This window comes from Zeus faber (assembly GCF_960531495.2).
Source record: "Zeus faber genome assembly, chromosome: 16".
NCBI classification, from domain to species: Eukaryota; Metazoa; Chordata; class Actinopteri; order Zeiformes; family Zeidae; genus Zeus; species Zeus faber.
Window position 1 is genome coordinate 3,988,596 of NC_137202.1, and position 24,197 is coordinate 4,012,792.

Below are 24,197 nucleotides of genomic sequence, written 5' to 3' on the forward strand. Positions count from 1 at the left end.
CTTATGTGTCCACGTTCATGGTGGGTGTGTGAGTGACGGGGTAAATGTTCTCTTTTAGGAGATTTGCTTGACAGGCAGTAGGCCTCCTAAAATAATTTAATCTCAAAGAGATAATAAACAAACACGCGCCGGTCTCCCCCCTAAGCCGCCCTCTTCTTCTTCTTCTTCCCCAGTCTTCATCTGTTTCTTTAATTATAAATAAGTTCTCACCGGTGGGGGAGGAAGTGGACCTCTGAAAACCCTCTGATATGACTAAGAAATCCAATGCCAATGTCCTGAGGATTTTCCTTCTGAAAATAAATCCTATTTGTGGCTCATGAGAAAACTTTTTGTTTCCAGCCAGACACAGGCGCTTGTTTCCTTAAAAATTATATATATATACATATATATATATATATATATATATATATATATATATATATATATATATATTTGGGCTGCCACTGAGCTATATCAGTGCTCTCTCTCTTTCCTGTCGCAGCTCTAGATAAAGCTGGTCCCTCTGGCTATCAGGCGGAGAACAGGCCGAATCAGACTGGTGTCCTCTGAACCAGTTTGAGAAATGAAGCATGATCCTCATGGGATGAATGAACATTGCGCTGTTATTATTTATTTATTTATTTATTTATTTCTACCACTGTGTGGTTTTGTACGAATGTCTGATGATCACTCGACAATTGTACTGTGAGTTTAACGGTGGGGTTTTGTGTTGAAGTCATAAATTGTGTCCTGACACGTATTATTATTTTACAACAGCGATGGTTTTTTTATCATCATTTATTATAGTTTTTAGTATTCACTATTAGCTATTTTTTTCAAATCACAATTTGTATTATACCGTTTTTTCACACCAAAATTACACCAAAAATAACTGCATATGTTTAGTGGGTTTACCCGGGTAAACCCGCTAAACATAGGCGATTGACGCCTTTCCCATTGCCAGGAGAAATGCAGTTATTTTTCTTGTGCGTCACATTCGACGTCACAAACACGTCTGAAAAGGGGCGTGTCATGTTCCAGTGCGACTGGGAACAAAACAGTAGAGGAGACAGTAACTTAAACAAACACGAAACTGTGAAACTTGAAAAAAAAAAGTATTTTGAGCCGTTCAAAAGAATCGGATCGTTCATGAACCACCCAACACTACAGTAAAGCAGCGTGGAGTATCCGTGCTGATGGTGCTCCATGGTCCTTTGGCGGCAGGGAGGGGGGAATGGCGGGGAGCTTGGGGGTTCACCGCTGCGCTCCCCGCACTCATAAGATTTCACATTCCCTCGTGTGGGAAAAAAGTCACTAACTTCCGATTTTTATTTTGGATTAATTGGGACTAAATGGGATATGAAATAATAGAATGATCCACAGATATTCCCGTCTACGCCAGCATCCCGGATTTCAACCCGCGTCGGATTTCAACCCCATCGCGCCAGTAAAGTTGCTAAAATCAGCGGGTCGACCCAGGTGTCCTGTTCACGTCAGAGCCGATCGGAGGTGTAGCCGTTTAAAACCTGTGTCTTTTGTCGGGTCAATTGACACCGGACTGAGACACGGGTTTTTCCTTTTCCACTGGTGAACAATGTCGGATGTGAGCGGGTGTTACCGGGGTTTGTGGTGCAGTGGGAAAGGAGTATTATTCACAAACAGGACGTAACAAAGCGAGCCAGCTGACGCCAGTTAAAAGCCCCTGATTTCAAACCTGATTCAGGGTCACGAAAAGGCAGGTGCTGTCGTTATCAGCACTCTCCGAAATCCCACGGCCCGCTCTCGAAAAAAAACCCCGCTCCCAACATGATTGGCGATTTTATTGTTCAAAACCAGAAATCCGAAATCGGTCCGAAATGTTCAACAGGAGTTTTCATGAGAGCCGCTTGAGTTCTGAAACATTTTCTGCAAACGGATAAAAGTTTATCTGATGTCCGATTATCTGATGCCTGTCAGCTGGCCAGCCGCCTGGCTTCACTTCTTCTGGTAAAGAGAGAGGGAACAACAGGAGCGAGGGAGCGAGGGAGCAAGGGAGGGATGGAGGGATGGCGGCGGGAGGGATGCAGGGGGGAGGGAGCGGGAGCCAAGGCGGAGATTTGAGCCCGGGCGGAGATGACGGCTCAGATTACTGTAATAAAGCATGGAAAATGAACTGGGAGGACGTGGTGATATGGGGAGATAAGGTCTTTTGTTTCCCAGCCGGTGTTCGACATCGGACGGGCTTTATTTGGGAGGCCGGACAGCGTCAGATCGCCTGCAGGGAGCAGAGCAAACATCACAATCCCATTTCAGTGGATTCATCAGTGGGACTCGACATCTCTTGAGGTCTTGCGCGACGAGCAGCAGCAGCAGTTCTGGAAATATAAAAATATCCCGTAAAAAAAAAACAGCCCCGTGCCACAGCGTTTCTTCACAATCACAATCTGTTAATTCGGTCAAGTATGTTTCCATGGTGCATTGCTGCTGTACAGGCAATCAGCATAAAATAAATATATTTTGCCAAATATACAAAGAAAATCGTGAAATAAAATAAAAAAGCAAAATATGCAAAAATAGCCAAATATACAAAGAAGAAAATTTCAATAGCAAAATACTGCATACCAAATAGTCAAATATGCAAAGAAATATATTTAAAATATTCCGATGCCGATCACTCGGGTTGACTCCCACTGATCGGAAAATAACGTTTGGGTTAAAAAGGTAAAAGCTGGACAGCGTTGGAGCCGGTGCTTTCTGTGACACCAGTGATGTGTGTGTGTGTGTGTGTGATGCTCATTATTGGTCTTTGTTCTCTCCGTTACTCTTCTCCTCCGCAGTGTTCCCTCGTTCCAAGGCCTGCAGGAGGACATCCTGAGCAAGCTGGCCGACGTCCTGGAGGAGGTAGGACACCATCAGCACCATGGACGGACCAATGGACGGATGAACGGATGAGTGAATGCATGACTGAATTCATGTATTTATGAATGAGTGAATTAATGGTTTGATGAATGGGTGAATTAATGGATTGATGAACGGGTGAATTAATGGATTGATGAATGGGTGAATTAATGGATTGATGAATGAATGAGTGAGTGAATGAAGGGGTGGGTGGATGAATGAGTAAATGTAAATGAATGGATTGGTGGATGAATGAATAGATGAATGACTGGATGGTTGAATTAATGAATTGATGAGTGAATGAATGGATGAATTAATTATTTCCCAAATGAGTGAATTCATTGATGGATGAGTTAATATATGGGTGATTAAGTGGATAGATAGATTAGTGAATTAATGTGTGTGGATGAATGAATCAATAGGTGGCTGTGTGAGTGATTGGGTGAATGAACTGGTGAATCAATGGATGATGGATTGATGAGTGAATGGATGAATGCATGAATGAATAAATAGATAAATAGACGAGTGAGTGAATTAATGAAAGTGTGGATGAATAAATGGGTGAATTGGTTGATGAATGAATGAATTGGTGGAAACGCATGAAGCCTCTTTGTCTCTGAGCCTTGTTGGGAAACCAGAGCAGCTGCTGGTTCAGTGTGTTAACAAAGAGTGTGATTGTGGGATCGTGTTGACTTTCCTCATTACAGAGAAACTCTTGGTCATTTTATTTGCACACAGAACTGAACAGCAGCTCAGTGTGCGTTGCTGCGTTCAGTTTGGGACCAGAAGACTCGACTCTTTTGAAACTCATTGGGATCCAGTGACATCTTATTGTTGGTCCTTTCTGACCGAATAGCGTTATTTATTTACACATTATTTTTGTCAATCCTGTCATAAAAGTAGCAGATGTTGGAGTGTTTACATGACAGCGTTCAAGTGTTGATAATTTGGATTTCTTTTTTTATATTGACTACGTCACATATCGTCATGTGTGAATCAAGAACACTTTGGATCGTCATCCGCGTCAACATTGTTTTGTGCTAATTATGCAAAATATCTCAGCTCTGCTTTACATGCAATCCTACACAGCCACAGTCGGTATTTATTTCACTTGATTGATTTATTCACCGATTGATCAATTAATTTAGTCATCGATTGATTGTTGTTTATTTTGTGTTGAAATACATAAAAAGGCATTTGGGAAAGTTGAAAGTCATTATAATAATAATTATAATAATAATGATATAATAATAAGATTACGACAATTATGACATATAAAAAACCCCACAAATATTCAATCCCATCATCATCAGTCACATTCAGTTAAAAAACGTTAAAACAGTAAAATTGTTGCCGTTGGTAACACTAGTAACACTTTTATTTTTACTCGCAACATTTTACACTCACAACTATCAACAAGCTGTTTTTTATGGTAATTTCTCATGACAGATAAAAAAAATACATTGCTACTGGTAAAACAAAATTGTTACTAGTAACAGTAAGAAAAGTCACTATTCACTAATGAATAGGTACTAGTACTCAGTGAATAGCGACTCGTTTAATTGAAATAGATACAAGTAATAATCAAATAACAAGATGCTCGGTGAGGAAGGTTCTGGTGGTTCTCTGTGTTGCAGCCAGGATGATGTTAACCAGCTCATTCACTTGCGGGGGTGATGATCATCTCAGCGTCCATGTCACTCGGGCCTGATTGCACAAAGGCCTCCACCCTCCTCCACCACCTTCCGTCACCTTCCACCTGACACCCCCCGACCTCCCCCTGCAGCATCAGAGATAACGCTGAATAGGCCACTCATGCTCTGGCAGCCCAATCAGGGAACCAGACACACATAATGATATGCTTATGATATGATATGCTATTGTGTTATATGAATTGTATCATTCATCATTGCATCATAATGACATGCTATGACTGTATAGAAATAATGAACTTAAAAACTCCTTCAACTGCTTAAAATAGCTTAAAGCTACTTGCAGATATCTCTAATCATATTCTTTAAAAACGTTTTAAAAAACTGTACTATAATGCTTATATTTATAAAGAAATATGATGATGATGATGATGATGATGATGATGTTGATGATTATTATTATTATTAATAATAATAATAATAATAATAATAATAATAATAATAATAATAATAATAATTTTATATTTTTTAAAGTTTTCAAGCAGTTGAAGGTTGCCACAACTACTAGTACTACTAATAAAAATAATAAATATAGCTGCCGGCAGCAATACATGGGGCCCAGGTTAGTCGAGTTAGTTAAGAATTACGGTTTTTCAAGTTCCTGTGAAACGCAGCATCACTACCTTCCGACAACAATTGCAAATTCACAAAAAGTTCACATGGAACGCAGGGTGCACTTTCTGCCCACGGATTCTTTGTCTTTTGTCTTAGACTTTTGGCTTCTCTTTGACAACCGGAACACGAAAACACACAAACAGTACAATTATTTCATAACACAAAAAAAATAAATACATGTTACTTTCATTGTGTCATTTATAATAGCTATTGTGATAACATCACAAACCAAATATTTATGAATACTTTGACAAGAATAGATTATGATTAATGTTATGACTCACTACAATTCAAGATTTGTAACCAAATTACACAATTCAACATGACATATAACCAAAGTAATTGTCCATAATTATAATTGTCTGTGGGCTGGACCCCTGATAACAGCATTACTGATAAGACGAGTTACCAGTTTCCGAGTTTCCATTGAATGCAGCATTGGCTCCTGCTGTCTGTCATCTCAAACCAGCGCAAATCCTGCGCAAAGGAACCACTACACACCGTGCTTGGCCTGCACGATATGAAGAAAATCTGTGATGTGCAATAACATTATTGCGCTGACAAAATGGCTTGTGATATATAAACAAATTTTGAAGTGTGCAGATTAGCCATACAGTCCTCTGTCTTTCTGCTTTAATAGGTACATGTATGCTGCTAGTATAGACCCCAAACATTAAATAGGCTATGCCCAATGAATTATGAAATTAAATGAATTATTTTAAACATGCTTTTATTGAACAAATTGCACATGAATACCCAACAAATTAAACAGAACATGGTAATGCTTAATAAGAGGGCCCCTGTTTTTTCAAGTTTAACTTTGCATCACTTACCATGTAATTTCCCGGAACTTACGGTTCATCTTCCTCGTAAAAATCATAAATGGATATCGATGAAAAGCAATAAAAAATTATTGTCACAACTGCCATTAGCAAAGGACAAAAGTTTTTGTTTTTATTTCACTACACATATATGATTCATATGAGGAAGTTACACCGTCAATTCCGGGAAATGACACAGTAAGTGATGGGAAGTTAGACTCTAAAACAGGAGCCGTCTTATAAAGTGTTACCCAGAATATTAATTTCAGTAAGACATTATAACTTTAAGAAATTAAAGTTTAATTTCCCCTGCTCCCTTTAAAATAATTTCCTCTGGGCGCCCCAGTCGCTCACCATGTACAACACATCATCCAAAGTTGAGTCCTTACCACAGCTGGCTGGGTTCGATTCTGGCATGAGGCCATTTGCTGCATGTCATCCCCTCTCTCTCTGTCCCCTGCCTTTCCCTTTCTCCCCACACTGTCACTATCAAATAAAGCATAAAAATGCCCCAAAAATAGATATATACATATATTTTCCTCTAAACTCAACAAAAACATCACTTGAAATAAAAAATATGGACGGGGGGAAAACAACACAAATTACAGTTATCTGAGTTCCATTGAATGCAGCATCACTTCTGTGTTATCCAAGTTCCGTGAACGCACCATCACTTCCTGCTTTTACATCGCTTTCAACCAGAGAGCCATGTGTCCGCTCCACGTCCCCCCCTTCTAAATTCTTATTCTTATTCATCGTGTTTCCGGCAGTCTTTTGCGATATGTTTATCGTGCATGTTCATATTGCAATTTTCGGGGCAAATACGATTTATCGTGCAACCCTACAACGCTTTAAAGCCGCATTTTGTGTGAATGTGTTTCCTCCTGAGCAGAAGTGGGACTCAGAGTGGGTTCCTAAAATGATGATTCACCTCGTATTGAATTAAAATTGACACCATAAATCATTACATTGTGTGTGTGTGTGTGTGTGTGTGTGTGTGTGTGTGTGTGTGTGTGTGTGTGTGTGTGTGTGTGTGTGTGTGTGTGTGTGTGTGTGTGTGTGTGTGTGTGTGTGTGTTTGTGTGTGTGTCTGTGTGTGGTGCGGGGGGGCTAAGCTGCCAAAGTAACAACGTAAACAAAGTAATTAAATTCAAAATGAAATTATACGACAATCACCCCCAGACATCTCCTTTATTTCGCCATTTACGTGTGTGCGTGTGTGTGTGTGTGTGTGTGTGTGTGTGTGTCTGTGCTTCTGCGTGATAAGCTATACGTGATTTGTTTTTTAACCACAGGTTTTTATGTCCTTTGAATAAGTTACAATTCTGATAATAATTATAACATATATGTATATATATATTACTTATTTTGCTACGCTTCTGTATCTACTTTATATGTATGCATCCATCATCCATCCCCTAATAACCATCCTTAGTCCCTTTAGGTTGCAGGTTATAATTCCTGTGTCACCCCCCACTGCTCCAGCAGGAGGAGACACAGCATCTGGAATACTAATCTAATCTGCTCTCCTCTTCTCTTCTCTCCCCTCCTCCTTTTCCTCTCCCCTCCTCCTGTCCTCTTCTCTCCTCTCTTCTCTCCTCCTTTACTTCCTTCTCTCTCTTCCCTTCTCCTCTCCTTTCTTTTCTTCTATCCTCTCCTCTCCCCTCCTCCTGTCCTCTTCTCTCCTCCTTTACTTCCTTCTCTCTCTTCCCTTCTCCTCTCCTTTCTTCTCTTCTATCCTCTCCTCTCCCCTCCTCCCCTCTACTTTCTTCCCATCTCCTCTCCTCTCTTTTCCTCTCTCCTTTCCCCTCCTTTATTTTCACCTCTCTCATCTCCACTTCCCCCCTCTCCTTCTTTTTCTTCCTCTTCTCTCCATCCGTCCTTTCCTTTGCTATTGTTTCCGTTTCTGTTTGTACTCCTCCCCTCTCCTCTGCTCCTCTCCTCCCATCCTCACCTCTCCTCTCCCATCCACCCCTCACCTCCCCTCATCTTTCTCTCCTCTTCTCTCTCCTCCCCTTTCTCCTCTCCTCTCGACCCTCTCTCCCCCTCCCCCCTTCTCCTCCCCTGACAGACACACTATGAAGATGGAGAGTATATAATCAGGCAGGGGGCAAGAGGAGACACCTTCTTCATCATCAGCAAGGGAAAGGTGAGACCAGAGCCTCCCCCGCTGCCTCCCCCACCCTACCTCCTCCACCAGGGGAAGATCTGCACCAGGGCGTGGAAGGAGGCATGATCTCCTCCACCCATCCATCAGGGTCACGATAGGGCGGAGGCCAAGCAGTGTCCAGCTGCAGCCCTGCCTACTTTCATCACCTGGGAGGATGGAGGGAATGCATTTTTCCATCCTTCCTCCAGACACCTCTAATGTCACAACCCGTTTATCTTTCCTCTCCCTGGGATGGATAGAACGCCTCCTGTCAGATGCTCTGCCGAAGAGGATCGTATTCCCCGTCGTGATTGAAACGTCCGGATGTCAAAAACGCTCGACCGCACTCCACACCTCCTCGCTGCACCTGCTACTCTACTTCCTCTTCCTCCTCTTCTTCCTCTTCACTTATTTTGCCCTTTTTGATTCTCAGTCTGATCATATTGCTTTTGCTTTTTAATGTCTCCAAATTCTCTCCGCAATTTCCAAATTCCTGCCATTCTCTTACTACCGGCCTCATTCCATTCAGCGAGAAAATATTCATTGAAAATTGAGAATATTCTAAATTTTTAATCTATATTTCATATAATATATAATACTATAATAATATATAATATGATTATTTTATACTATAATATATAGTTTAATTAGATATATCAATATAAATGTATTATATTATAATAATATAATAAATAATAAAACGTATAATAATATGATTATATATTAATATAATATATAATATAATTGTATATACATTTTAATTAATTTATATGATATCAAATATCTTTATATTATGTTATATTAGATACATTATTTTTACAAGTAGTCACAGCCTTTTTCTTAGTTCAGGGCGTCTATAAAGGTGCCCTGCTCTAGATGGCAAAATAATCAGACTTAAAAGGCTTTCACATAGGACAGCTCATGTCTGGGTGGGGTTACTTGTTATATCTATCTCTGCAACAAGAATAGTGTTTAAGGTATAATTATTTTTTTAATTTTGGTATGTAATATTATATTAATGTATTATATTTATATATTATATTATAATATTGTTACAACAAAACCCATTATCACATGAAATGTTCTGACACAATCATATCATATTTAATTGACACAGGGAATAGTCATGATCATTTCTTGTAGGTAATATTTATTGGCTGTGGGTCATATATCGCAAATCTTCACTGCATGTAAACACACACCTGGTCACGCGGGGATTTCAGACAAGCAATACACAGCAATGAGGAGTTTAGAGTGCAGTGCACACCGCATCCTCTGCAATGGCCTTGTAGGCGGCGATATACCCTTACAATATCGATATTGTTTTGTGTGACTCGGTATCATCTGGGATTAAGGGAAGGATTTTTTGTTATTTTATTGTCTAAGTATCTGATAACCATCTTACGATAGCACCAATAGTCATCCCCCCCAAAATATCGTCAAATTATCAATATTAGGATGTTTGTCAAACAATGGTCTTTCGATAACTCATCCATTCTTTCATCCTTTACTTTTTCTTTCTCCTGATTTCCTAATTTCTCTATTTTGCACTCTCTCACTCTCACTCTCTCTCTCGCTCTCTCTCTCTCTGTCTCTCTTTCTCATATTTCTTCATCCCCAGTGTGATCCAATTTTAAGTATCAGTGATCACGTTCCCTCCCAGACGCGACAAACGTATTAATAAAAAGAGATCCTTATTATGAAGCCCAAAATGGCCTCCTCCTCCATTCACTGGGTCTGAAAGTCCATTTACTGCACGTCGTCCCCGGTCTTCCCATCAGGTTGATTACTTCAGAAGCCATTTACTGAAACCTTTACTCCGTGTGTGTGTGTGTGTGTGTGTGTGTGTGTGTGTGTGTGTGTGTGTGTGTGTGTGTATGTGTGTGTGTGTGTCTGTGTGTGTGTGTGTGTGTGTGTGTTTCTTTCAACGGGTCGAGAGCGTAAATACTTTGTGTTTTGTTTTTTTCATCCAGAAATGATTCCTCCATTCAATTCAATCTCCCCTTCAGTCGCCTTCTTTCCATTTCCTTCCTCCGTCATTAAACATCCCTGTCCCTTTTCCATTTCGACCCGCCGTCACACACCTGCTCTCTGACCCCCACCTTCCCTCTGTCTCCCCTCCTCCGTCTCCCCCCTCTGTCTCCCCACCCTCCATCTCCCCCAGGTGAATGTGACGAGGGAGGACCTTCCGAATGGAGAGCCCGTCTACCTGCGCAGCCTGGTGAAGGGAGACTGGTTCGGAGAGAAAGCACTGCAGGGGTGAGAGCCGCCCCCCCCCCCCCCAAAAAAAACCTCCCTCTCTCTCTCTCTCTCTCTCTCTCTCTGTTTCTTCAGTTTCAAGGACACTTTACAATGGAAAATAATAAAAACAAGACAGGGTCGATAAATTGAAATGAATGACAGAAAAAAGAAACCAAAAAGGGTCAGGGGCAGTGGGCCTCGCTGAACAGGTAGGTTTTGAGGAGGTTTTTGAAGGTGTCCATGGATGGAGCATTTCGATTGAGAGTTCCAGAGGGTGGGGGCTTTCACACTGAAGGCTCTGTCCCCAAAGGTCCGCAGCCTGGTGCGAGGGGTGGAGAGCAGACCCGTGTCCGAGGACCGCAGCTTCCCAGACGGGGCGTAGGGGTGGAGGAGGTCTGTTGGGTACTGCGGGGCATGGGCGTGGAGGGATTTGAAGGTTAGTAGTAAGGTTTTGTAGGAAATACGGGTTTTGACAGGGAGCCAGTGGAGATGGATGAGGGTGGGGGTGATGTTCTGGCAGTGCTTGGTGCGGGTGAGAACTTTAGCAGCAGAATTTTGAACATACTGGAGCCTGTCCAGGGCTTTGCTTGGAACCCCGGACAGGACTCCATTGCAGTAGTCCAGACGGGAGGTGGTGAAAGCGTGCATTAGTGTTTCTGCCACGGACTCTGACAATAATGGCTGGAGTCTGGAGATGTTCTTGAGGTGGAAGAAAGCAGATTGGGTTATGGATTTGATGTGTGAGTGTAATGAAGGGGTTGAATCGAAGATGACGCCTAGGTTGCGTACTTCAGGGGATGGGAAGATTGAGCAGCCATAAACAACCAGGAGCAGATCTCCAACCTTCCTGAGCAGTGCCTTCGTATCCACAACCATGAGTTTTGTGATTGTTGAGTTTGAACAGGTTTGATGACATCCAGACTTTGATGTCGTGGAGCAGTTGAGAAGAGGCTGAGGGGGGAGCCGGGTGGATGGTTTTGTGCTGAGGTATAGCTGGGTGTCATCTGCGTAGATGTGGAAGTATAGACCGTGGTGGCATATGATCTGACCAAGGGGGGGCATGCAGATGGTGAAGAGGAGGGGCCCGAGCACGGAGTCTTGGGGCACGCCTTGGTCAACTGGGCCAGAGGAGGAGCAGGAGTCTCCGATAGAGACAAAATGCTTCGTGTTGGTGAGATAGGATTGGAACCAGGAGAGTGCTGTACCGGAGAGGCCAAGGTAGCCGGATGGACGGTTGAGGAGGATAGTGTGGGAGACTGTATAGGAGGCAGCTGAGAGGTCGAGGAGGATGAGGATACTGATGTAGCTTGCATCAGCAGCAATGGGGATGTTAGTGTTTTAAACGAGGGCGGTCTCCGTGCTGTGGTGAGTTCTGAATCCAGATTGAAGGGGTTCGTGAGGCTCATGGTTAGACATATGCTGTTGGTGTTGGGCGGCAACTGCTCGTTCCAGGATTTTGCTTCGGAATGGGAGGTTGGCGATCGGGGTTGTCAGGGTCGAGACCAGGCTACTTTAGGGTCGGTGTGACTGAGGCCATTTTGAAGCTGGTGGGAACCGTGCCGTATTTCAGGGAGGGGTTAATAATGGCCACCAAGACAGGGGAGAGGGTGGGTAGGCATGCCTTGACCAGGGCTGTGGGCATGGGGTCCAGAGAGCAGGTGGAGGCCTTGGCCTTGGTGACCAGCATAGTAATTTGCGGCGTGTCCACAGGGGGGAAAGAGGAGAGACAGCACTGGGGTGGGCAGGCAGCTGGGGGTGCAACACCCTGTAGTTGGGGTGTGTGTGTGAGGGCAGGCGATTGGAGATGCTGGTAGATGGTGTCCACTTTGGCCTGGAAAAGCTCCTGGAACATGGAGCAGCGATCAGAGGGGTCAGGGGATTGAGGGGGATCAGGGGGGCAGAGCAGCTGGTGGAGAACAGCATTCTGGGGTGGTTTTGCTGACTGTCAATGAGTGTGCAGTAAAATTGGGTCTTGCTTTTGGAGAGAGCTACTTTGTATGAACTCACTTGCTGTTTGAAGGCCTGAAGGTGGACAGTGAGGCTAGATCTTCTGTAGAGCCTCTCCAGCCGACGGCCGCTGGCCTTCATGGTGCAGAGTTCAGAGGTGGCAGGGCGAGTGAAGGAGACAGTCCGGGTTTTGAGGGGGGCAAGAGAACTGAGGCTGAGGGAGAGGGCAGAGTTGTAAAGGGCAACCAGGCCATCCATCGTGGTGTCAGGGGGTTATAGGGCCAGGTGGTTCGCGAGGGTGTTGATCAGGGCTGGTGTACTCAGTGACTTGAGGGACTTCTCTATTGGCTTTTCCCGCTCTTGAAGACGAATCATTATAAGAATACAGAACATGATGAGAATCATTCCAATCTGAAGTTAGTGTTCAACCATTTCCTTGTCTCCCTTTAGTTCACACGCCAATGGGAATACTGTGTATTCCTTCCTTCCTCCTTCCTTCATTGTTCTTTTTCTCTTTCTTTATTTCTTTCTTTCTTTCTTTCTTTCCTTCAGTCCTTCTTTCCTTCCTTCAATCCCGCCTTCTTTCCTTTCTTCATTTGTTCCTTCCTTCTTTCTTTCCTGCATTACTTATTTCCTTCTTTTTCCCCTTTCTTCCTCCCTTCAGACCTGTATTACTTCTTTTCTTCCTTAATTTGTTCCTTGATTTCTTCCTTCCTTCTTTCCTTTACTTATATTTTTGGCCATTTTTAACACTTGTTTTTTCACACCTCATATGGTGTTATTTGAAGTCTTTGTATCTTTATATCTTTATTTATAATCTTATTTGTTCTGTGTATTCTATCCTGTTTATATCTGTAGCTGTTGTACAGCTGCTGAGATGTGTCCTCTGAACCAAACTCATTTCCATTTTGGAATAGTAAGGTTTGATTGATTGAGTGACTGGTTGGTTGGTTGGTTGGTTGGTGAACTGATTGATTGATTGAAATCCTCGGAAAAACACATCAAGGGAAGTACTTCTGTTTTCCAACGATACCAAGGACCAAAACAAGATACACTACGAAAGGTGGGAACTAAACGCCGTTCCACCGGGATTCAACGACATCCCAAATCAGAAATCTGGAACGTAACAGTAGCAAATGAGTGTACTGGAGCACTGGAGTAAAACGTTAATATTTCAAACCTGTTATTTACCTGTGACTGTGCATTGAATATAGACATTCCAGGTCAGTGATCTAGTCCATTGTCTATTGTATTTTTGTCAAATGCGTGTTGAAAACGTTAGGACTCCCTTTTAATTGCATGTGACAGCAACGGCTTCAGTTAACGTTGTTGATTATAGGGGCAATTATTCTGTGATTAAGATGAACGAGTTCCATACGAGGAAGTCTAGACTAAGGTCATGACGGACTAGTCAGCGGCGTCTGTCTGGTCTTGCTGCTGGTCTTAGTCCAGATAATCCTTTTCTTCTGTTGTCAAGGTCGACCTGGAGGCTTCACACCCATTGCCTCTGGCCAGGTTTAATTTAAGCCTTCGCTTAGACCTAGATTAGCTCTAATCCTCCTTGACGACATTAAACCAAGACTCGGGCAAGAAAGGCTGAGAAAGGCCATTTCAGTGCATCTAGATCAAAAGTAAGATTAGGCTTAATCTGTATCCACGAAACCGCCCCCCAGAGTTTTTGGGTGTTTGTTATGGGCAAAGCTGAACACGTTGATTGATCCCTGGACCCTCTTCATGTATATTCACACACATGGAACCTCTCAGGCCTTCCAAACGCCACCGTCATACCTGCGACGTTCTGATAAATGAGCTCCTCCTGCCGCCTGCTCCGGCGTCATCATCCATCATCACTCTTCTTCTGTAACCTCATCTCATCTTTCATCGCATCATTCTCCGTGTGCCTGCACAGCATCGCCTCCTCCTTCATCCTTTCCCTGTCTCCCTCCCTCCCTCCCTCCGGTTTCGTGCTGCTGCTCCCGTCTTCCCTACCTGGTTTCCCCATCGGAACGCTGTGTCCTTCAACCTCTCTGGATGGGTTTCATAAGCGTAACGTGGAACCGTAGCACATCTTTGGGGCAGAGGCTCTGCGTGTTGTCAACGAACGGGAGGGTGGGGTGATGAACAAGTGATGGAGTCACAGTTCAGCTCCTCCTTGGCTGTCAAACCAAACTCAAACACCCTTTGTGACTTTCTGATCAGAGGCACCATGGAGCGGCGTGCCCTGCGGTTTTATTTTTAGCATCGTGCTGTTTGTCGTGTCTCCACTGTTCATCTCCAGGCCATGTATTATTAAGAGCAGGGATGAAGGGAGCAGGGGGAAAGGTGTATTAGGCTTGGACGAAAGGCTCAGAGGGAAGCAGGGAACACTGGCATGAGGCTATGCATGCTAACACACACACACACACACACACACACACACACACATACACACACACATACACACACACACACACACTGTAAGTATGTCTATGCATCGTGCCACCTTTCAAAGTGATTATATGAATCTGGCGCCATCTAGTGGTTATTTACTGTCAATTCACCTGTTTCTTCCTGTGTGAATTATACCGTTTTCACACCAAAATTTGCTAAAAATGGGCAAATTCGGGTGTCCTGTTCACAACAGAGCCGAACGCTCTGCCGATACAATTCGGGTCTATTGCCGGGTCATCTGACCTGGGTCTGAGACCTGGGTTTTTCCTTTACTGCTGGTGGCAAATGCCGGATGTTAGCGGGTGTTACCGAGTTTCTGGTGCAGTGGGAAAGGAGTATTAGTGACGAAAGGTTCGCTCTTTACGAGCTCTTTATAATTCTTGTAATTTTTACGACTCTTTGTTCATTAGATTGTGTCAGTGTAACGAGTCAGAAGAGTCGGTTTGGCTCTGAGTTGTGGATGGGATTCTCCCAAGAATCATTTAATTCTGTTTAAATGATTTATTGAGGAACAATGCAAAGTGTACATCAGTCGCATTCAATATGAATCATCCCAAATGCCTTGACCTTTTTTTCACATTAATTGAATCTTCAGTAATTATGAGGCACAAGTGTCACTCGCGACTCAGGGCTCTCGGGTCTTTTCGTTTGAGATTCAGGTCTCAATTTAGCCTGTGTCTGGCTGCAGTTATTGATTTGCGAAAGAATGACTCTTTTGAATGACTCAGGACTTTTCAGCCGTTTAAAAGATTTGTTTTCGATGACCAAATAGTTTTGGAGTTTTCGCAGCACTAGTGTAAATAAATCTGATTAATGACAGCTGCAACGGCTGCAGCAGGAAATGTACAAATATACACTTGCAGGCACCCTTACTTATACAATATTCAGTAATGGAATAGCTACCCAAACAATTTTCGTTAATATTATCAGAGTAATGATCGAAGTAGTGATGTTCAATGGATGTCCTGTCGTCGTGCTGAGACAGATGGTCAAACCCAGGGCATATGTTAAAATTAATGAATATAGGAGATAAAAATGCATGTGGAAAATGTGAGGCGCAGACGGCTCATTCTGGTTATTCGCAAAGAAATTTGATCATTTTACACTAATGACAGGAGGAGGAGGAGTCTGTTGTGAAGAATGAGAGACCTCCACTACGTCGGACTGGAGCGTCAGTGCATTTCAGAGATTCAGAGAGCGAAACCAGAGTTGTGATTTCAACAGCATCTTTAATGAACATCTCAGCTTGTCATCCATAGAGGTTCTCTCTCTCCCTCTCTCCCTCTCTCCCTCTCTCCCTCTCTCTCTCCCTCTATATTGTAATCACTGCTGTCACGAGTGCTTTTGTCTTCTGGCGTCTTAAGAGAGAGAGGGCTCTATTCAGCTACACCTTTTGATGGTCAGGCATAGGCCTGGCATTTAAATAAAGGCCCCGGTTGCCTCTGACCAAGGGGGCAGCTGTGTACGCTCACCGTTCTAATTACAAGTTGACTGGGTTGTGACCTTGCTCATGAAACTCAATGCTACTCATGGTTCCCAAATGCCCATCTGTGTGTCTGAAAGACGCTGGCCTTTGATCCGTGGCAACATCGTATTTACAAATGGAAGTCTACGTGCCGTGATGGCAGCCATGATGGTTTTCATTTCAAAGTACTGCAGCGGAGCAGTGCAGTGTGTTTCTCTGCGTGAGTGTGTGTGTGTGTGTGTATGCAATAGTCACAGGTTTCAGATTGCATTGACTTCCAAAGTGGACACACTATGTGTGTGTATATACATACAGTATAATGTATGTACACTTTATAACCTACTGTATAAGTATTGTATTGTCTAAGTCCCTCTTCATCCAGGCGGGTTCATGTTGCTTATAAATACCTTGCTTATATTTCCTCTCAGCTGTATCATCATGTCCTTGTCTCTCCTGAGCTGTGTGTGTGTGTGTGCTGCTATTTCAAGGGTACATCCATCAACATTTCAGGTGTGTGCATTGCCACACTTATCTTTTGTGTGGCTATGTGTGTGTGTGTGTGTGTGTGTGTGTGTGTGTGTGTGTGTGTGTGTGTGTCTGTGTAGGTCTGTGGTTGTGTATGGCATCTATTCCCACCTCCTTTTGGTTTGCCAACCACCCCTTCGCCTTAAACCTAATTTATTCTTCTGTCAAAAGGGATCCACCTGCCACATTGCACATTCTGCAACAAAAGATGAAATTCTACACAGAAGTGACACCGTCCAAAACTCTTAGAGACCCCTTTTGGACACACCTTTAGAGACATCTTTTGAGATGCCTTTGTAGACACCATTAGAGACATCTTTGGGGACACCTTTCGAGGAATCTTTGGAAACACCTTTGGAGACCCCTTTGGAGACATCTTTGGCAACACCTTTGGAGACCCCTATGGGGACATCTTTGGAGACATCTTTGGAAACACCTTTGGAGACACCATTTGAGACATCTTTGGAGACACCTTTGGAAACATCTTCGAAAACACCTTTGGAGAAACCTTTGGGGACCTTTGGACCTAATTTATTCCTCTGTCACCAGGCATCCACCTGCCTCTGACACGTTGCACATTCTGCAACAAAAGAGGAAATTCTACACGTAAGTGACGCCATCCAAAACTCTTAGAGAGCATTTTGACACACCTTTGGAGACATCTTTGGAGATGCCTTTAGAGACATCTTTTGAAAAACCTGTGGCAGATCCGCCTACTGCACGGCCACCGAGTGGCATTTTCAGGGCCCCTTCAGCACAGAGACACAGGCGATGGGGTTCCAAGGGCTTCACAGGGCCTCTCTCCTGTGTGTGTGTGGGATGGTGGTTTTACCTGTTGCTCATTGATAACTCTAACGAGCAAAAGGCATACAGCCACACTGATCCCGGGCCCAATTAGTTAGACCCATGGCAGGTGTGGCTGCTCAAACCACACCAACCCCACACCACAAAACCTCTGAAGAAACCATCGGAGACACCATTGGAGACATCTTTGGAGAAACCTTTGAAGACATCTTTGGAAACACCTTTGGAGAAACCACAGATGCCATCGGAGACATCTTTGGAGACGCCTCTCACGCGTCAGACGACGTTCTGCATCATTTTCCCCTCATTTTCCATCACTCCTGGTTGGTCTTGCTCTGCCTTGTTTATTTCAAAACAAAACAACGGTTTAGTCTTCTCAGAAATAGCTTTCACTTCCTGAGCCGGCACACCAGCGACACCAGATCACCATCCATATGGATGCGTGTGGACATCTGTGTGGTCTTGGTTATGTGAGTATGTGAGCATAATTGAGGCTGAGCTGCGAGCAAATGAGTCACTCCGACAGATATCGTATCAAACTATCGTGTTTCTTATTAGACTTCCTGAGGATCTAGGGACTGAATTGTTTGCCTCAGAGGCATTCCAGCAGTGAACAGGTGGAAGAGGCTGCTGCTTCCTACAAAACCCTTGAGATCGCTTGAAGATGATTCATGGTTACATAACTATGATCTAAACTCAGGCAGCAGCATTGAATATGAGACATTACGTGATCTGTTGCGTTGTGAATCACCATGGTTACCAAGTGCAGTGTTTGCCAACCTTGTTTCTGCCACGGCACATTTTTCAGAATGAACTAGTTCCGCGGCACGGCACGCCACACCACTATCCTGTTCACCGCTAAAAAATGTCTAAAACATGTAGAATTGTGCTTATCTTCATGGCCTAATAAAAGTCAATGCAAGACTTGTGAACGATTCATTCGTTGTGAACAAATCTATTAAATGACTCGAAAGTTTGAAGTCGTTTTGGCAGACTATCTATCTGTCTATCTGTCTGTCTGTCTGTCTGTCTGTCTGTCTGTTTGTCTATCTCCTCCTCTTTTACATTCACTTCACTTCTCAACCTTGTTGTGCCCCCCAGCAGCTGTGACCGTTTTTCAGTCTGGGACACAGTGTCTGAAAGTCCACTGTGTGTGTGTGTGTGTGTGTGTGTGTGTGTGTGTGTGTGTGTGTGTGTGTGTGCGTGTGCGTGTGCGCGCGTGCCTGCGTGTGTTGAGAACAGCAGAGGCATGGGGAGTTTTGGACAGCCCAAGCAGGGATTGTCACCTCAGCCCAAATGAGTTGGTTGCCATGTTGCCATGTGTCCGGGTTCAGGTCGGACATGGAGAGGGATCGTCCGCTGTCTGTTTTTTAAACTCTTTTTCGACAGTGATCTTTGTTTTTAGATCTTAGAAAACTATCAAAGGAAAATATTAGGGTTATATGACTCAATCCCTAAATGTTGTTATGGGATATCAAACACACAACCGGAGTGCTTCCTCTTCTTCTTGTTCTTTTGTGACATTTGAGTCTTAGCGTGGATTTACCTCTGACTTGGCTCTGAGTGGTACAAAGGAGCTTTTCTAAGGGACGCTTTGGGTTTTTTTGGGGGGGGCAGTGGCTCCGTAGTTCCGTCGTGAGAGGGAAACGGTAGCGATGGACCCCTGGGGGACGGACTCTGAGGACTCGTGCAACTGGGCCGACACCTCAGAGGAAGAGTCATCGTGGGCAACGGAGGAGCTGGACATCGTCCTTCACTCAGAGTACGCTTGTTGTTTCGGTCAGGTTTAAGGCTTTCATTTGGGGAAGACATTACCTATTAACATATTAACTCTACTTATCTCTGTGTTGTTTCATTGAGAGACTTGCTAAAACATTTTAAAGGCCCTATCGTTTGTGGTTTGGGAATTTTGGGTGACCTCAGCATTTCCCACAGCGTTTAGCCCCTATTGCGATGACCCGGTTTGGCTCGTGCACTGAACAACCAATCTGACCCGGTGAACACACTGAACATTTGTTATTATTTTGAATTATTATCCTGAAATTGTCACTCATGTTGTCTCAGACAGTCTCCTTTTCTTGAGATCAGTACTATTATACTATAGACTTTATTCATTTATTCAGGTTTTCTTACGCTGGTTATATGTATCAAAATGAACTGATTGATAAATACTTGATAAGTATTCAATAAATAGTTAAAAGCTCCTCATCGTGATTTAAAGTTTTGATCCTCGGTTTTGTAGTTTTCTTATTTTGTTTGATTTTTGACTGCAGTAGTTACTTTTTTGCCGTTTTAAAGGTGCAGTGTGTAGAATGTAGTGGCATCTAGCAGTCACCTAACCGTTCCATAAATTCTACACACTGCACCTTTATTCCGAAAATGATACTTTGACAATGTAAAAATCGGTTTCCCCATGTTAATAAAGCCAGTTTGCTTTAATTTCATTGCATTTAATTTGATTTCATTTTGTTGTTTTGTCGGTCTCTGCAGGGAGGACATCAGGACAGCCAGCGTCATTGCTGCGGAGACGGTCGCGTGTCTGGTCATCGACAGAGAGTGAGTAGCATAAGCATGGAGGATTACCCAGAATGCACCACTGTATCCACCAGTGCCATCTTTAATACTACTTGAATAATACTACTTACTCAATCGCATTTGGGCAATTGATCCTACACCAAACAATTATTAACCTATTAAGATTTGCCCTACATTTTGCATTTAGTGGTGGAACCAAGGAGGTGCATACACAGGGGGGGGGGGGGGGGGGAGCCACAGTCACAGTGGACTACGTCTTCATCGTCTTAATCAGGCGATGCACTATGTGGGAGACATCCTGAGTGGCACGCCTGTCCTCTCACAGAGTCACACACATTCTCTTACAGGGACAATTTTAGCGTCTCCAAGTCGCCTTACAAATACGTCCTTGGAGGCGGGAGGGAACACTGGTGCAGAAAGGCAACAGCGCCCCCCTACTGGTCCCCCTAACCTAATAACCCATGAACCTTGCCTGAAAGCACAGATCTGACTGGCGCTAGAACCACTCTTCGCTATACCTTAATACCTAATATTTGGATTTATCCTTTAATTCTTATTGGTATGAACCTCCGAAAGGTAGAAGTCACAAAATCACTTCTTCAGGTAAGATAAGATAAAAATCGATCAATCCCTGGGGTTGGGGAAAATTCATGATTGGGATCGATGATGGAATTACCTATCTTATTATAAAATATGTCATTGGATAGATAGATAGATTGATAGCTAAAGCAGATAGATAGAGCAGATGATATCTGCATATATATATATACCTACACATATATATACACCTACATATTATGTAGATAGATAGATAAAAACATATACAATATGTATATATGCAATATACAACAAATCTTAAAATTAACAATTAACAAATAAATATTCGGGGCAATTGCCACGTTGCTATAGTATGTTCTGTGTGTGTGTGTGTGTGTGTGTGTGAGAGAGAGAAAGAGCCTGTGGACCTTAAAAAAGAGGGCATCTTAACTGATAGGAAAAGTGTAATTATAGGAGCTATGAGGTAGAGAGTGAGAGAGAGTGAGAGAGAGAGAGAATAAAGAGTATAAATAGAGGGAACACACAGAGGTACATGCTATGGATAAAGAGAGGATTAGGGTTTGAATCTCAGACATGGTGTTGGCATCAGTAGAGGAACAGTTGAATCTCTCCATCTGAATGATGGGCCTGGTGGGTCTGGTGGGTCTGATGGGCATGATGCACCTGTGCGCATGATGTACACGATGAGCCTGGAGGGCCTGATAGGCTTGGTGGGCCCAATGGTCATGATGGAGCTGCTGGGCCTGATGGAGCTGCTGGGCCTGGTGGGATAGACTAGGCCTGATGGGCCCAAGGTACCTTATGAACCTGCTGGGCCTGATGGGCCTCAGCACTCCCCTTAATACACCCACAGTCCTAAGCTTCTAATTAGAGAGGGAAATGACAGGAGGTTTTAATCTTCATGTTCAGCATTGAGCTGTTTTTACATCTTGCTGCCAGAGCCTTTCATGGGGAGCATCGCAGTTATAATCCTTTCATTAGTTTCATGACAGTTATTCATTATTACTCACAGTCAAGCTGTGTGTTTCTAACTCAACCGGATGCACATGTGGTATAAATGCTGTGTGTATTTCTGTTGCAATAACTTTTGCTCTTCAGTGATTCCATTGCCCCATAAATAAAGAAAAATGGGTATAATTCTTATTTGATAATCACAGTTAATGACTTTATATAAATATATATATAATTAGATTGGAGTCTGTGGATCAACTTAAAATGATTGTTTTAATTTGTTAGACCCAAATTTCTTTTGGGTTTTCTCAACTTCCGGTGTGCATTGTTATTCAGGAATTTGAAAACACCACAGAAATATCTTTATACAGTGTGTGTGTGTGTATGTGTGCGTATATATATATATATATATATATATATATATATATATATATGAATGAGAGTACCTGTGATGAGAGGACCCTGCTGCATGTCTCTTTCAACCTGCCTTACCTTCCACTTCCTGTCTTGCAGTTCTTTCAAGCACCTGATTGGAGGTTTAGAGGACGTGTCCAGTAAGAGCCAGGAGGACGCCGACGCTAAAGCCAAGTAGGAAACGCCATTTTGAATTGATTTTACCTGTCATGCCGCACCACCTGGCTTCCTGCAAACCAGCCGACTTTATTCCCCCAAACTCCCACTCGCCTTGAGAATAATTTAACAGGAAGCTGATGAATTATTCAAATGTTGACTCACACTCACAGAGAGGAACAGGCTCTTAATCCACCACCCATAGTATTTAAAGCAGCAGAAATCCTGTCTGTCGAACAGGAGGCATCAGCGTTAAAAGGCCAGGACACCAAGGCTTTGGGGTAATGACCCTGTGCAACCTAGTGTGTGAGAGAGAGAGAGAGAGAGAGAGAGAGAGAGAGAGAGAGAGAGAGAGAGATTTTTGGGAGGGACGGGTAGAGGAACGGAGGCAAAGTGCGAATTACAGGGAGGATTTTGGGGGTCTGACCCCCTAGGACTTGGACCACCCCAAAAGAGGTCAAAACAACAGGTCGGGGGGCATCAAAACATTTCTATATATATTTAAACTGTTGCAGCAAACTGCATCGACTGCATTGGATCCATTTGTCCATCGACCTCCCCGCTGAGTGCTCTAAGCTGCACGTGCACAGTAACTTCCACCAACTCCACACCGCCCCCTGCAGGACAAGAAATCACAATACAGAAAAATAAATGTGTGTTTTTTTGCTTCAAGGACATTTGTACAAATTGGAGAACATACAAGCAAAAAGACAGAAAATCTTGATCAGAAGTCAATTTTAAGTTAAAGTTAATTTTTTAACATCTGAGGGATTTGTCTTGGTAAAGAATGGTGCATTGTCAAATAAGACAATTTGCATTGAAAAATGAAAGATGAAGGTTGAAGGGTGAAAAATGAAGGTCTGACAAAAATTTGAAAAGAATGGCCAAAGTACAAAATTTGCCAATTTTCAAATAGAAAAAATTGGCCAAATTAAAAATCCCAAATATGTACAGAATATACATCCCACCTGTCAAGATGTGGGGTATATTTGGCAGTGGGTGAACTGTCAGTTCTTGAAGTTGATGTGTTGGAAGCAGGAAATATGGGCAAGCGTAAGGATCTGAGTGACTTTGACAAGGGCCAAATTGTGATGGCTAGACGACTGGGTCAGAGCATCTCCAAAACGACAGGTCTTGTGGGGTATTCCTTGAATGCAGTGGTTAGTACCTACCAAAAGTGGTCCAAGGAAGGACAACTGGTGCACCGGCCATAGGGTGATGGGCGCCCATTGGCTCAATGATGCACATGGGGAGCGATGACTGGCCAGTCTTGTCAGATCCCACAGAAGAGCAACTGTACCACAAATAGTTGAAAAAGTTAATGCTGCTATGAAAGAAAGGTGTCAGAACACACAGTGCATCACAGCTTGCTGTGTATGGGGCTGTGTAGCCACAGACCAGTCAGAGTGCCCATGCCCATGCCCATGCCCATGCCCATGCCCACCCCTGTCCACCACCAAAAGCATCTACAATGGGCACATGAGCATCAGAACTGGACCGTGGAGCAATGGAAGAAGGTGGCCTGGTCTGATGAATTATGTTTTCTTCTCCATCATGTGGATGGGCAGGTGTGTGTGTCGTTTACCTGGGAAAGAAACGGCATCAGGATGCACTATGGGAAGTAGTCAAGCTGCAGAGGCAGTGTGAGGCTCTGGGCAATGTTCTGCTGGGAAACCTTGGCCCCTGGCATTAATGTGGATGTTACTTTGACACTTAGCACCTTCCTAAACATTGTTGCAGACCAAGTACTGTACACCCCTTCATGGCAACAGTATTCCCTGATTGCAGTGGCCTCTTTCAGCAGGATAATTGTCAGGACCAAGGCTAGGAGAGACCCAAACGCACGACATGGGGAGACGGGAGGCAGACAAAGGATGTTTATTAGCCCACACGGTGGAGCTGGCCGGGGGGACCCGGTCAGGTAGGGATGGAGCAGGGCTGGGCAGGGATGCTGATGACCGGGAGGATGGGTCCAGGATCGGGGTTCAGAGACGGGGAACCGGGCTGGATGGAGAAGGG

At 43.6% G+C, this 24,197-nt stretch overlaps 1 protein-coding gene across 3 annotated transcripts in view; it reads left to right on the forward strand.

The window, feature by feature from the left end:
- Window positions 1–24,197, forward strand: part of LOC307241945 (cGMP-dependent protein kinase 1) — a gene marked incomplete at its 5' end in the record, with an annotated part of 125,210 nt that overhangs the window by 86,796 nt on the left and 14,217 nt on the right. For all 3 annotated transcript variants that reach the window (XM_080016229.1, XM_080016228.1, XM_080016227.1), the window contains 5 exons: window positions 2,796–2,859; window positions 8,075–8,152; window positions 10,317–10,411; window positions 20,055–20,120; window positions 22,122–22,196. In XM_080016229.1, coding sequence (XP_079872355.1) covers window positions 2,796–2,859; window positions 8,075–8,152; window positions 10,317–10,411; window positions 20,055–20,120; window positions 22,122–22,196 — 378 coding nt within the window. The remainder of the gene's footprint in view (window positions 1–2,795; window positions 2,860–8,074; window positions 8,153–10,316; window positions 10,412–20,054; window positions 20,121–22,121; window positions 22,197–24,197) is intronic.